At 39.9% G+C, this 16,767-nt stretch overlaps 1 protein-coding gene and 1 pseudogene across 1 annotated transcript; both read left to right on the top strand.

Annotated features, from left to right (window-relative positions):
• Nucleotides 1-5,464: 5,464 nt before the first annotated feature.
• Nucleotides 5,465-8,053, top strand: LOC115022420 (serine/threonine-protein kinase pim-2-like; annotated as a pseudogene).
• A 4,809-nt stretch (nt 8,054-12,862) lies between these two features.
• On the top strand, nt 12,863-16,767 carry leprot (leptin receptor overlapping transcript). Its single transcript, XM_029454289.1, has 4 exons — nt 12,863-12,999; nt 13,333-13,408; nt 14,174-14,357; nt 15,294-16,767. The coding sequence occupies exons 1-4, from the start codon at nt 12,984-12,986 to the stop codon at nt 15,408-15,410; spliced, it is 393 nt and encodes a 130-aa protein (XP_029310149.1). The 5' UTR covers nt 12,863-12,983; the 3' UTR covers nt 15,411-16,767.

The following is a 16,767-nucleotide window of genomic DNA, read 5'->3' as shown; positions in this document are numbered from 1 at the left end:
TTAAGCTGTTACATTTTTTAAGAGCTTTTTCCAGCTCTGGTACATGATATCCATCTGGACAGCAGCAGCATCTGTCCGATAACATCTGGTCCAGCTCTGTGAACACACATGCCCTTTGAAGTACTGCATCTTCCTCCTGGCTTCATCTTCATATTACACCAACCTGAAGCTCAACCAGAGCGAGACGCTCTGAGTGTAGCTCTGCTTCATTTCAGCTCGCTTCCGAGATTGAGCCACTTTGTGAAAAAAGAAATCCCTAACATCAGTCATCGTACTTTATCAACATTTGTTTTTCAGATACAGACAAATGTAACATTTTAGACAGAGAGTTATGTGTTAATGAAGGAAATGACACATTTCATTAATGTGTACAGGAAATTAAAGGTTTGCAAAATTCTGAATATGCTTCTTTTTTTAACTTTCATTTTGACTTGTCTTTGTAGGAATAGAACAGGTGCTCTGTTATATTCAAGTGTCCCAATGTGACAGTGACCCGGCATGCACAATACCATGACCCTGAAACTGAATCAGCTACATGTGGAATTCTACCTTCATTACTTTCATCATTTACACATTTGCTTTTTCCGTACTGGGACACGTCAAAATATCTTCTGTCTATCTTCATCAGATACACCTATCCTCAAGCAAATACATGAAACCCATTCAAAACTGAATGATTGATGATGATGGATTATTAAGTGGAATGTTAAAGAGAAACAACAATTCATAAAAAGTTGCACTGAATCACAATTTATGTAGCTGGAATGTTTTAAATTTGCCTAAAACTTTAAATTTGAATGGAAATATAACTTATGGTGTTGTGAGTTTTAAAAAGAATACACATACACTGCACAGAACAGAACATGTGCAAACAGAGTTGATGGACCAACAACAAACACAGAGATATACTTAACAAATAAAAACTCTCATCATGGGAGGACCATTGAATGTGCTGGAAAACCGTGAATGAGTCAAATCATTATAGTGGTAGAGGGTGAACGATCATACACTCCACATAGGATGAAATTAATCACCTGATCTCCTCTAGAGAAATATGAAATTAAATAATTGAAAATCAGTACATCCCCTCTGGACTGAACTTTGTGGCCGACCCCTCCCACCCTGGACACAAACTGTTTGCATCGCTCCCCTCTCCATCAGGACCAAAACCTCACGCCACAAAAAACGTTTAACAAGGCCTGTGAGCCCCCTGACAGACCTTTATCTCCTCCCATTGACACTACATGTTACATCAGGGGTGGGCAATTCATTTTTACAAGGGTTACCTGAGAAACCCGAGCTGTGTTGGAGGGCCGAATCAACAATAAATGTAACTTAATTCTGCTCAATATTCATTTTCTCCCATTGTAAAAAGCAGTACATTATATATTTTTACATGTATGTATACAGTATATCTCAAAAGTGAGTACACCCTTTAGATTTTTGCAAATATTCTGTTATATCCTTTCAGGGGATAACGTTATCCTACTGAAACTTTGATATAACTTAAAGTAGTCAGTGTGCTGCTTGAATAACAGTATAGATTTATTGTCCTTTGAAAATTACTCAGTACACAGCTGTTAATGTCTAAACAGCTGGCAACAAAAGTGAGTACACCCCATAGTGAACATGTCTAAATTGTGCCCAAAGTGTCAATATTTTGTGTGACCACCATTGTTATCTAGCACTGCTTTAACCCTCCTGGGCATGGAATTCACCAGAGCTGCACAGGTTGCTTCTGGAATCTTCTTCCACTCATCCACGACGACATCACGGAGCGCACGGATGTTGGACACCTTGCACTCCTCCACCTTCCTCTTGAGGATGCCCCACATGTGCTCAATTGGGTTTAGGTCTGGAGACATACTTGGCCAGTCCATCACCTTAACCTTCAGCTTCTTCAGCAAGGCCGTTGTCATCTTGGAGGTGTGTTTAGGGTCATTATCATGTTGGAAAACTGCCCTACGGCCCAGTTTCCGAAGAGAGGGGATCATGCTCTGCTGCAGGATGTCACAGTATATATTGGAATTCATGTGTCCCTCAATGAAATGCAGCTCCCCAGTGCCGGCAGCACTCATGCAGCCCCAGACCATGATGCTGCCACCACCATGCTTGACTGTAGGCAAAACAAATTTGTCTTGGTACTCCTCACCAGGGTGCCGCCACACACGCCGGACACCATCTGACCCAAACAGGTTTATTTTGGTCTCATCAGACCACAGGACATGGTTCCAGTAACTCATGTTCTTGGATTCATTGTCTTCAGCAAACTGTTTGCGGGCTTTCTTATGCATCGGTTTCAGAAGGGGCTTCTGTCTGGGGCGACGGCCATACAAACCGATTTGATGCAGTGTGCGGCGTATGGTCTGGGCACTGACAGGCTGACATCCCACTTCTGCAACCTCTGCAGCAATGCTAGAAGCACTCGCACGTCTATTTTTGGAAACCAACCTCTGGATATGACGCTGAGCACGTGGACTCAACTTCTTTGGTCGACCCTGGCGAGGCCTGTTCCGAGTGGAACCTGTCCTGGAAAACCGCTGTATGATCTTAGCCACTGTGCTGCAACTCATTTTCATGGTGTTGGCAATCTTCTTATAGCCAAGGCCATCTTTGTGAAGCGCAATAATCCTTTTTTTCAGCCGCTCAGAGAGTTCCTTGCCATGAGGTGCCATGTTGTCCAGCATTCAGAGAGAATTGTGCCCAAAACACCAAATTTAACAGCCCTGCTTATCATTTATCATTTGATTTTTGATTTGATTTACACCTGAATCCTTGTAACACTAACGAGTCACATGACACCAGGGCGGGAAAACAACATCATTGGGCACAATTAGGACATGTTCACTATGGGGTGTACTCACTTTTGTTGCCAGCTGTTTAGACATTAACAGCTGTGTACTGAGTAATTTTCAAAGGACAATAAATCTATACTGTTATTCAAGCAGCACACTGACTACTTTAAGTTATATCAAAGTTTCAGTAGGATAATGTTATCCCCTGAAAGGATATAACAGAATATTTGCAAAAATCTAAAGGGTGTACTCACTTTTGAGATATACTGTATATACATACATGTGTATATATATATATACATATATGTACATATATATATATATACATACATGTATATATATATATATATATATATATATATATATATATATATAGTGTATATATATATATATATATATATATATACACACACACATATATACACATGTATATCACTGTGTTATAATTATTGAGGCATTAATGCATCATTATTGTTGCAGGTGGTAAAGGTGGAGCCACTTTTATTTACTTTATATACAGCTGGGTAGCCTCACCTATAATAATACATCATTATTAGTTGATTTATAATTTACATGAATCTAAATCTGTAAACAGTAATTAATGTCAAATAAATCTAATGAAGTAAAAAGTACAACATTAAAAAACCATCAGGTTTTATAAAAGATCAAATGTTCAGCTCATTTACTGATGCAGACTTAAACACATGCATATTATCATGCAATTGTCTTCCCTTTGTCAAAAATACAAAAGTTCCCCTAATGATGGCACTAAATACAATATTACAATTGCACTCTTGCAGTGTGGTCATCATACCTGTCAACATTGGAATTTCAAAATAAGGGACATTTTCTGGCGGACTCCGCACATACCTTAACACAGGGGTAGGCAATTAATTTTTACAAGGGGCCACATGAGAAACCCGAGCTGTGTTGGAGGGCCGAATCAACAATAAATTTAACTTGATTCTGCTCAATATTCATTTTCTCCCATTGTAAAAGCAGTACATTATATGTTTTGATTAGCTGCTACTGGTAATCAAAAGAATAAGGATATTCTCTTCCAATAAATATATGAAATTGTGGAGTGGGTCAAATAGGAAAATACTCCTAGAGAAGTAATAAACAGTAAAAACAATCATTACATCAGTATTCTTCACAAACCAATACTGAAAAGGTGTTTTACACTTTGTTGAACTTCATCACTGAGAATGTCTGTTCACATATGTAGGTAGATCCAAAGAGGACCAGAATCTTCTGAGCATGTCTCCTCATGTGTGCAAAGTTCTCCTCTTTCAGGGAAGAGTAAAACTCAGGCAGTGAGACTGACCTAAAGTGCTCTGACAGAAGTGTGTCAGACTGCAGGTCAATGAGTTCAAGCTGAACATCACTGGGTGCATCATCCACATTGCATGTAGATGGGGAAAAATCATGTGCATTTCATTCTCAACTGTTTTAAAGTCTTGAAATCGCCTCCAAAACTCACCATGCAGTGCTTCTAACATGGATGAGTACCTGTGGAGGTGATCAGCTGATGGTGTGGCTTCCTTCAGTAAGGTGGGTGAGAATGTTGTCCTCCATTTGGCTTGAGAGAAGCTGCAACTTTCTCATGAAAGCTTTCACTGCGCTGTACATTTCATGCACAAAAAGGCCCTTGCATTGCAGTTTGACATTTAGTTAATTCATTAGTGCAGTCACATCTACAGCAAAACCAAGGTCTGCCCTCCAGTCTGCATCTGAAAGCTGTGGGACGTCTTTTCCTTTCTTCACACAGAAGTCTTGACTCTCTTCTCTCAGGTCCCACACTCTTTGCCCAGGCTGAGCACCTGACAGCAGCGTGGTAGCCTATGTCACGATGTTCAGTCTCATTTTCCTGCAAAAGTGCAACAAACTGTCTGTGATTCAATGCTCTTACCCTGATGAAGTTAACTATTTTAGTTACAACATCAACAACATGGTTAATTTTTAGAACTGACTTACACAACACTTCCTCATGTATAATACAATGCAAAAATACCCATTTCTGTTCAGGGTTCATTTCTGTCACTTTATACTGCATTCTCTTCAAAAGTCCGACATTTTTCCCCCTCAGATTTGGACAACCATCAGTCCCAACTTGTCCACACATGCATTTACCTCCGTGAACACATCCCTCCCTGTTGTTGTCCCTTTCATTGACTGCATGGCTTCTCAAATGCCTCCTTTTTCTCCGGACATACGAGTGCTGCAGAATCCACCAAACACTCCTTGATAAACTCTCCGTCAGAAAACGGTTTACTTTTTCTAGCGATTTTGTGGGATAAGACATAACTTGTGTTGACAGCTACATCTCTGGATGTGCAATGTCACCCCTTTTCAAAATAATAGCAACACAGTTAGAAAGTTATTTACACCATGCACGCAATACAATGGTGTTGCTTTTATTTTGAAAAGGGTGCTGTTTAAAAAAATATATATACTTTTTCATATATGTTATAATTTACGATTGTCCTCACGCGGGCCGATTAGGGCCGGCTAAAGGGCCGGATGTGACCCGCGGGCCGTACAATGTCCAGGTCTGCACTAATGTCTCAGCATCACCCACCTCCGATGAGCCCTGCAACAATGTGCAGGCGACAGTCAGTGTGAGGAAGAGGAGGAGTGGTGATGATGGAAAGATACCTGGAAGAAGGATGAGGAGTAGTAACCTCTCCAACCCCACTGAACACTGTGAGGTGTCAGTGGAGGATGTCAGGATCAAGAGGGGCAAGACAAAGGCCCGTGGTGATGCCAGAGCACCTGAAAAGAAGAGCAGGTATAGCAGCAGCAGCAGCAGCAGCACTGCATCCTGTGTGATGTCCCCTGAGGATCCCAGCGTGGTGGTGAAAAGGAGAAAGGCCAGTGATGATAGTGAGGCACCTAAAAAGAAGATCATGTGTCCCGACTTTATCAGCCTCAGTGAATCCAGCTCTGAAGAGAGTGAGGATGTAAGCGCTGACGATGACGGCGACAACACAAGCGCCTCAACCGAGGAGGAGAAAATCTACAAGATGTCCTCCTCGGGAAACACGAGCAGAGGTGAGCTGACAGTGGGAAATGACTTAGAGAGATTTAGAGAAATTAAGTTTTCATTTCAAATTCGGAGGTTTCAAGGCTAAGAATACAATCAGTTAAAGCATAAAAGAAAATAGGGTTACATTTAGAAAAGTTATAAGAAGTTTAAAAAAAACAGATTTGTCTCTTTGTGTGCGTGTTTAGTTGATTTTAAGAACAAGTACCATCAGCTCGAGTCCATCGGAGTCGGAGGCTTCGGCTCTGTGTTCAGCGGCTACCGTAAACCCGACGGTTTACCAGTAAGTCTAACAAACAAATGCGCACACTCATTATACCGTTGACTGTTCCCCAGGAAGTACCAACCACATGATTTGTACTTCTGTCTTGCAGGTGACCATCAAGCGCATTCCCACTGTGAACGTGACGTATGGACAAGTGGTGAGTCATTTGATCTGATGTCCAACGCCATCGTTGAATGTTAAATATTTGTGTAACACTTTCTATGATGCCCATGTCCATAATGGATTATAGACATGTTATCAAATGTCACTGTACTTCTCGAAGCTATTGTCGAAGCAGGTCATTATTAACACTTGGAATAATTGCATTATTTATTTTAGACTTGCTATGGAAAGGTTTATCGCATCATTCTTGAGGTGGCCTTTATGCTGAAAACTGCAGGTCTACCGGGACAAAACAGAGTTGGACAATCAGCTGCAGTGTCCCTCCTGGACTGGTACTTTCTGGGCGAGGACTTAGTACTGGTCATGGAAAAACCAGACCTCTCCATTGAATTCTACAAGTACTGTCAAGTCCAACAAGGATTCCTGGACGAAAGTGTGGCAAAGGTACAAACCATCATTTTCTGGATATGTTTGTTTGATTTAGTTCAAACCAAAGCTGAAAAGTTAAAGCCAATCTATCTCACTTGTTCACTTGGTGTGTTAAATGTTAAATAAGCCAGCTATTGGTCAATAGCACCAATTTGAGTGTCAAGTTCACCAAAGCTGACCTTTATGCAAAAGATTAGCGTGGATTTTCTTTGTATCTACAAGCAAATCCATTGATTCTATTGAATTAGATTGATTTTGCTTCAAAAAGTCTTTTGTATTAGGCGTACATGCTGGAGCGACCCCTTCTTTACAGGAACATTTAGGTTCATAAATAGAAATAGCATGTAGCTAATAAATTGGTATATTATTGCAATAATGTACACAGTCATGTCATCATCATTACAGTTCAATTGTTTAAGATATGTTTCCATCCTTTCAAGAATGAGAAGAAAATATTGTTTTACAGTCCAACTCCGACCCTCTCTCTCTATCTCAGAATATCCTGATGCAGCTGGTGGATGCAGCCATCGACATGCACTCTAAGGGGGTCTTTCACCGGGACATCAAATTACAAAACGTCCTGATTGAAGGCAACTCTTCTGTCCCAAGAGTGCGGGTGATCGACTTTGGCTGTGGCAGCTTCACCATTGATGAGCCTCTCTATGCCTACTTCGGTATGATATCTGGCTTCTGCTAGTCACTCATTTGTCAATGTCTGTAATAATGACTGTCAGGACCAAACAAAGCTTCTCCTCATCGTTTTTCTTTCTTTTCCCTCAATTTCTCTTTTGGAGGTTTGAAAGTCGGACTTACCGGGCCGGTCCCTCCACGGTTTGACAGCTTGGTGCGCTCTTCTATTCATTGTTGCCTGGACATGAGAACTTTACAACCAAGGACTTCATTCAAAACCACATTAAAATCAACTGTGCACTGTCCACAGGTACACACACACACACACACACACACACACACACACACACACACACACACACACACACACACACACACACACACACACACCTATCTATCATCTATTCTTCAGATTTCTTCAGTTTTTTGATGGGATCAACTGTCCACTTAAACATTAATCTCCTGCTGTCCTTCTTGCTTTTCAGAGGTGAAGACTTTGCTGAACATGTGTCTGGCAAGAAACCCCGATGAGCGTGCCACGCTGGAGGAACTACGGCGCTTTTTCCTCAGACTGCCCAGCCCTTCGATCGAGTCGAATCAGCGCTGGAGTTATAATATAGTGTATAATACTATAAATAAAATCCTGTATACTGGTCAGGTATAAGTTATCATTATGCACGGAAATGACTCCTGAGTGTTAATATACAGTACCAGTCAAAAGTTTGGACACATGTGTGTCCAAACTTTTGTATTATAGGATTATAATTCTATATTGTATATACTATTCGATTATTATTGACAATATATATGTGTAAGCACTAAACAACATTTTCATGTTGTAGCTGGTCGAGCAGGAGTCTATTTAAATGACACACTGTTGCTAGCTTAAGGCCCTGTCTCACATATCCGTATGGCAGAAACGTATGTCGGCGCATATGAAATATCGGCAATATGTTGATATAAATTAAGGGTAAGTTGTGATCGTTTGAAGGACGCAGACGATACTCTGAACACGGCAGACATATGGCCCTGTCACACAGTTCTGGCAGAAACATATATGTACATATATGACGTATATGAAACTTAGCTCAAAATGTGTCAGAGTCCAAATACGTCCAACTTTTCCACAGAGGTGTTGTAGCTGACGTATACATAACGAATCACCTCATGCTGATGCTGGAGAACAGAATGTACTCTTGTCGCAGCCTCTCAGCTTCCTCCATGCTCTCTGATGATGGGTTGATGTATTCATCAAGACGTGCTGTGAAGAAGTGAGGATGAGCTACTCACAGGGACCCTATATACTATATTTAAACCCCAATAAGCTCCCAAAACGCTAGCTGTACTGTAGAAACACGTTTAATAAATTACTCCGTCGTCAGGCATAATCTTAACATAGGGTAGGAATAGGTTATCCACTCGTTATCAATACATTGGCTGTAGGGTTCACCGTCAGCCGACGTAGCCGATATCTAACGTACCTCTAACGTAGTCACGTAGGTATTTACGTAGGTATTTATGTAAGTAAGTATTCACATACTATATTTACGTAGGTAAGTATTCATGTACGTATTCCGTATTCACGTATGTCTAACGTAACGTAACTTATGTGTAACGTCTGCATATCTTATGAAGCACACGTCGGGTATGTCCGGTAATTTTGAACATGCTCAAAACATCAGCGTTCAACAACGCACTCCAGCGTAACACAGTGAGCTCTTAACGAATACTACTTATACCTTACCTTATATCAATGTAAACCAGCATAACACAGTGAGCTCTTAACGAATACTACTTATACCTTACCTTATATCAACGTACACCAGCGTAACACAGTGAGCTCTTAATGAATACTACTTATACCTTACCTTATATCAACACAAACCAGCGTAACACAGTGAGCTCTTAACAAATACTACTTATACCTTACCTTATATCAACGTACACCAGCGTAACACAGTGAGCTCTTAACGAATACTACTTATACCTTACCTTATATCTACGTACACCAGCGTAACACAGTGAGTTCTTAATGAATACTACTTATACCTTACCTTATATCAACGTACACCAGCGTAACACAGTGAGCTCTTAACGAATACTACTTATACCTTACCTTATATCAACGTACACCAGCATAACACAGTGAGCTCTTAACGAATACTACTTATACCTTACCTTATATCAACGTACACCAGCATAACACAGTGAGCTCTTAACGAATACTACTTATACCTTACCTTATATCAACGTACACCAGCGTAACACAGTGAGCTCTTAACGAATACTACTTATACCTTACCTTATATCAACGTACACCAGCGTAACACAGTGAGCTCTTAATGAATACTACTTATACCTTACCTTATATCAACGTACACCAGCGTAACACAGTGAGTTCTTAATGAATACTACTTATACCTTACCTTATATCTACGTACACCAGCGTAACACAGTGAGTTCTTAATGAATACTACTTATACCTTACCTTATATCAACGTACACCAGCGTAACACAGTGAGCTCTTAACGAATACTACTTATATCTTACCTTATATCTACGTACACCAGCGTAACACAGTGAGCTCTTAACGAATACTACTTATACCTTACCTTATATCAACGTACACCAGCGTAACACAGTGAGCTCTTAACGAATACTACTTATACCTTACCTTATATCAACGTACACCAGCGTAACACAGTGAGTTCTTAATGAATACTACTTATACCTTACTTTATATTAACGTACACCAGCGTAACACAGTGAGCTCTTAACAAATACTACTTATACCTTACCTTATATCAACGTACACCAGCGTAACACAGTGAGTTCTTAACGAATACTACTTATACCTTACCTTATATCAACGTACACCAGCGTAACACAGTGAGCTCTTAACGAATACTACTTATACCTTACCTTATATCTACGTACACCAGCGTAACACAGTGAGATCTTAACGAATACTACTTATACCTTACCTTATATCAACATACACCAGCGTAACACAGTGAGCTCTTAATGAATACTACTTATACCTTACCTTATATCAACGTACACCAGCGTAACACAGTGAGCTCTTAACGAATACTACTTATACCTTACCTTATATCAACGTACACCAGCGTAACACAGTGAGCTCTTAATGAATACTACTTATACCTTACCTTATATCAACGTACACCAGCGTAACACAGTGAGCTCTTAATGAATACTACTTATACCTTACCTTATATCAACGTACACCAGCGTAACACAGTGAGCTCTTAACAAATACTACTTATACCTTACCTTATATCAACGTACACCAGCGTAACACAGTGAGATCTTAACGAATACTACTTATACCTTACCTTATATCAACATACACCAGCGTAACACAGTGAGCTCTTAATGAATACTACTTATACCTTACCTTATATCAACGTACACCAGCGTAACACAGTGAGTTCTTAATGAATACTACTTATACCTTACCTTATATCAACGTACACCAGCGTAACACAGTGAGCTCTTAACGAATACTACTTATACCTTACCTTATATCAACGTACACCAGCGTAACACAGTGAGCTCTTAACGAATACTACTTATACCTTACCTTATATCAACGTACACCAGCGTAACACAGTGAGTTCTTAATGAATACTACTTATACCTTACTTTATATTAACGTACACCAGCGTAACACAGTGAGCTCTTAACAAATACTACTTATACCTTACCTTATATCAACGTACACCAGCGTAACACAGTGAGTTCTTAACGAATACTACTTATACCTTACCTTATATCAACGTACACCAGCGTAACACAGTGAGCTCTTAACGAATACTACTTATACCTTACCTTATATCTACGTACACCAGCGTAACACAGTGAGATCTTAACGAATACTACTTATACCTTACCTTATATCAACATACACCAGCGTAACACAGTGAGCTCTTAATGAATACTACTTATACCTTACCTTATATCAACGTACACCAGCGTAACACAGTGAGCTCTTAACGAATACTACTTATACCTTACCTTATATCAACGTACACCAGCGTAACACAGTGAGCTCTTAATGAATACTACTTATACCTTACCTTATATCAACGTACACCAGCGTAACACAGTGAGCTCTTAATGAATACTACTTATACCTTACCTTATATCAACGTACACCAGCGTAACACAGTGAGCTCTTAACAAATACTACTTATACCTTACCTTATATCAACGTACACCAGCGTAACACAGTGAGATCTTAACGAATACTACTTATACCTTACCTTATATCAACATACACCAGCGTAACACAGTGAGCTCTTAATGAATACTACTTATACCTTACCTTATATCAACGTACACCAGCGTAACACAGTGAGTTCTTAATGAATACTACTTATACCTTACCTTATATCAACGTACACCAGCGTGTTGCCGATATTTTGTATACGCCATATTTTTGTATACGTCATGCATTTGTTGGGTATTCGTCTGATACATTTTGTATAAGTAAGTGATGCGCTATCAATAGGTTAGACATGCGTATCTGTATATGTTCACTTTTCCGATCCGATCCGATGAAAAGTTAGACGTATTTGGACTCTGACAAATTTTCATATACGCCAGCATACGTTTCTGTCGCACCGATATGTGTGACAGGGCCTTTAATATGTAACACCGTATTATATTTTATAACATGATTTTATGTTTTGTATGTAAATTGTTAATCAGCAAAGAAACTACTATTGTCAGATAACAGTAATGGAGTAAAAAGTATATATCTATTTGAAATGTAGGGGAGTAAAAGTTTAAAGTAGTCTACAATGGATATACTTAAATAGGCCTACAGTACCTAATAGTAACATTACACCATTGATATCACACGGGGTTAATCCCAGGACCAGCGCTGCATGGTCTTGTGCTCCTCATCAGAGGGATTGCATCAACCATGGGATCAGCAAACTATATTTGATTGACAAGCAGATTTGATAATGTACCTATTAGCGCAGGGGTCGGGAACCTTTTTGGCTGGGAGAGCCATAAAAGCGAAATATTTTTTTATGTATTTCCTTGAGAGCCATATATAAAAATATATAAATTTGAATGCAACTTGATGTGTGCATTTTTTAAGAATAACACGTCTCTGAGTACTAATAGCAGTATCAGTGTTTCATTGAACAGGTGCTCTTTTATTAAATAAACTAAACGCTTACGTTATTTATCTCATTTATGTGCACGTTTCAGTGTTTACTGCACGGGTGTCAAACTCAAGGCAATTATATCCGGCCCGCGAGAAAATATCATATGTCTGTCATAACTGGCCCGCCGGTTTTGGTAATTAAATCATTGCATGGCACAACCAGGGGAGAACTAAAAACAAATCCGCTGTTTTTACTTTAAAATGACACAATATAATTATTTATTACTTGTTAATCATGTTAAAAAATGTTAAACGAGCCATATTGCATTATCGAAAGAGCCATATATGGCTCGCGAGCCATGGGTTCCCGATCAGTACACGGTTGGCAGTGATTAAATCTCAGGCAGGCTGCTGAGCTACTGTCGCTTTAAGACGGTCACGTGATGACACAGAAGGAAACCCAGGAAGTCCGTCGAACAAGAGTCTGAGCACATAAACAATACACAAAGAGCAGAGCTAAAGTCAAAGAGAAAGTTTCACACGTTTATCGCAATGGCCGGCATTAAAGGTATTGTGTTTTATGCGTATATGAGTCAGTCGACAGCTGAGCCTTACGTTCATTTAGTTACGCAGACGTTAATGCCTCAAAAACTTTGTAAGCCTAGTTTTCAACATTTAGGAAACCTTGCTGAATCATTTCGAAAGCTACCATTACGAAACTACCAAAGGATACTACGTTACGTATATGTGTTACTAATTATAATTAATTATAACGTTAGTACCGTTATTAAGCTGTTTTAAATTGCTATTATTCACACTAAATTAATCTTAAATGTTGACTTGGCATACAAACAAATTCAAGTATAACATGTAATGTAATTAAATGTTTCCCTTCCTTCAGCACTGGTTGCTTTGTCCTTCAGTGGGGCCATTGGACTCACATTTCTTCTTCTGGGCTGCGCACTGGAACAGTACGGGTAGGTTTTTTGTCATAACGAAGTATTGACGTTATTGCTTGAGATAGACGTGATTTAACATGTGATATTGAGGGTTAAATGGATATTTGAGATATATTTCCAGTGAAGAGGCAGTCAATCAGAGTGATATGAACAACAGTACTTAACAAAAACAACACCACAATAATAAATGCCTTAAAGTGGTGTTCCAGCAACGAGTATTGCACTTTCTATAAAAGTCTTAAGAGGCAGATTTTTAAAAGAAAGGTCAAAATCAATGACGCAGATGTCTACCAGACCCTTGTATGGGTCAAGCTCCAGACATAATGAATCCCACAATTTCCATAATGCAACTCAATAGCGTCTTTCATAAGAGCCCCTGTGCCCTCCAAATGCGCACGTCTTTCAAACTTCACGCTCCAAGTTTGTAATACAGGCTTTATGTTAAAACAAATGTTTAAACCTCTTGCCCAAGCTGAGAACTCTGGGGTTATTTTTTCAGACATATGAAATCTCTCCATAGACATTATACAGTTGTTGTTGTTGTTGTTGTTTTTACAAGCAAAGTTTCTCAGGTAAACTGATCTTCATTTGTGGAATGCCCCTTCAAAATGTTTACTTCTGTTATGAATGGTTAAATATTTTTTGAGTGATTTATTTTGGCATAATAATGATCTTTTTAAAATTTGCACCTGTTTATTTGTTCTGACAAGCTGCAAACTGCCATCGTATATCATGTAACGTGAACTATGTATCCGTTTAACTGTTCCACCTCTGTTTCTGTAGGGTATACTGGCCGCTGTTTGTCCTGATTTTCTACATATTAAGCCCCATCCCGACCTTCATATCCAGACGCCTCAGTGATGATGACTCCTCCAGCAATGCATGCAGAGAGCTGGCCTACTTCTTAACAACCGGCATCGTGGTATCATCTTTTGGGCTCCCCATTGTGCTCGCTCGCACTACCACAGTGAGTTCTTTCTATCCATGTTGAAATATTTTGGAAGTTGATTTTCATACGGGAAACACGGCCACTATCTTTGCCTTTTATTTGTTTGTGTAGATATGACTATGCTATTGGCACCATATCCATTATTAGTATATACTTGCACTGCACACTATACACTGTGCCAGCAGAGTGTTGTGAAACCAACTCATAGTTTTCGGTCATGTGACCACTACAGAGACCTGGAGGGCAAACACATGGCAGCTAACACTGGGAACTTTATAGAGCAACCTCACAAGCCTGTCAAATGTTCATCTTTTACATCCCACGAGTCTCAAAAAAGGAAAACCAAAGATCGATAAAACAATGTGCAAGTCTTGGGCTTGTGTGACCCATATAGAGCACCCGCTGCCATATTTGAATCATTACAAACTTCTCTGCCGGAGCTGTACTTTAGTGATGTTTACATATATCCTGTGGAGAATACTTCCCCTTAAGCGTACAAAAGTGCAGACTGTTATCTGTACGACCTGGATGGGTCAATAAAGCTGTTTTTTGGGAGTTGAAAGACAAACTCTTAATTGTCAAAGCGAACATGAGTGCTAACTAGCTACCCAACCTTGGTTGCCCGGGTTGTCAGTTTAGTCAGCTATCAGGCCCGTCTAATTGCACAAATACACACTCTCCTTCTCTGGGTTTTCATTCTGAGACGGGATTCTGTAGAAACACAGCCAGGCTTGTCTCCTTTTCAGTTTGTACATCCACTTGAACAACAACTATCTGGCATTTTGGTTAACAGTGCGGTAAAAGCGGAGCTGTCGTTGGCGGGCAGTGGAAGGAAGCTTTGTTTTGCCCTCCTGGTGGGCGTTCCCATAGGGCCGTGACGCCACGTGAAAACTATGAATAGAAAACTATGGGTTTATTTTGGTGTGATTCAGAATGAATATTTCCCTCCTACAGATCCAGTGGGGTGCTTGCGGTCTGGTGATGACAGGAAACGCTGTCATCTTCCTCACCATCCTTGGCTTCTTTGTCGTGTTCGGAGGTGGGGACGACTTCAGCTGGGAGCAGTGGTAGTACCTTCAGACAGTGGACAGACCGAAGCAGGGACAGACGGATGGATGGGTAGGTGGGTAGGTGGGTAGTTGAATGGATAGACTGCAGACTGAGGGGCCCATGTGTCCTGCACTCAATGTGCACAGTGTGGGCTGCAAAATGTCTAATTCACTGGGCATCTTTTCAGGCCGACTTTTATATTAAAGGGTATTTGGGTTGGAGACAACACTATGTACCCTATTAATGTGCCTTATGTCTGGGACCGTGGAGACGCGGAGGCCTATCCACCCTAACCCATGTACTTTAGCTTGTCTCGCCTTTGTTTCAACCCCCAAATCACCCTGCTCATTGCAGCTTCCTGCTATTTTGTTATGCTTCAGTTAATCAATATCATAAAGGGATCCTAAAGAATAACTCTATTGTAATGTACACTGCATTACCTAGGGCAGGGGGGGTAATGTTATCCTAATCCATGCTATCTGACGACTAGTTGTAGGATTCCTAATCAGGTAAAGATTTATTTGTATGGCGATGATGTTGTTGTTCTTTTTCATTTTTGCTACAAGCCTTTCTTTCTGTTCTGGTGCAATTGTTTACATTCTCACCAAAGATCATTTTAGAGTGCAAAAGTGGAGTGTATTCACCTCCTGAACTGTGGATTTTCATCCGTGCTATGCAGCAATATGATCCTCCAAAGCAAGCGAAGCCATTTTTGAGAAGGCGCTGTTTAGTGAAAATCATACATCTAAGTGTGTGTGTTCAATTATTGTGTTAACAGGCCAGAGAAAGCCACCACATCCATTTTATATTCCTGCAGACGACAAAGAAGTTCATACTATTGACAAGAGCATGATATTAATTTGTGTATGATATTGTTACATGTTGAATGGTAAATATGAGAGATGTATGATTTTAGGCCAAGTGCTTTTGTCCTAAAGGAGAGAGCTTTACCTGCAAACTCATTCACAAGTGCCTGTCATCCACAGTGTATATTTTGTTTGATAGAGAAACCACTGTGATTCGGTTTTAGTGTTTCATCATCAGGGGCCATTGAAATTTGTAACTGTAAATCAATATTACATCCTCATGTTCTATTTCATCATTGTCGGACTGTTAATGACATTCTGAGGTTTGTATGATTATTAAAAGTAGTTAGTGTCTGTCCTGTATACGTTCTGATTTCCTGATTCCTTAACTGCTTTTCAATGGAAATATTATACTGTATGTCTCACAACTGACATAAAGAAAGCTTGTTCTTTCTATTGTGACTCCCACACCCACACTAACGAGCGCTGAAGAGCTCTGAGGTTATTTTATAAGCTCCTGACTGCATTTTGTGTTCTAACATTGAATAAAACTCTCTGTATAGTGAAACTAA

The sequence above is a fragment of the Cottoperca gobio genome, chromosome 17, assembly GCF_900634415.1.
Source record: "Cottoperca gobio chromosome 17, fCotGob3.1, whole genome shotgun sequence".
In the NCBI taxonomy this organism is placed as follows: domain Eukaryota; kingdom Metazoa; phylum Chordata; class Actinopteri; order Perciformes; family Bovichtidae; genus Cottoperca; species Cottoperca gobio.
This window is presented reverse-complemented; position numbering and strand designations above follow the sequence as displayed.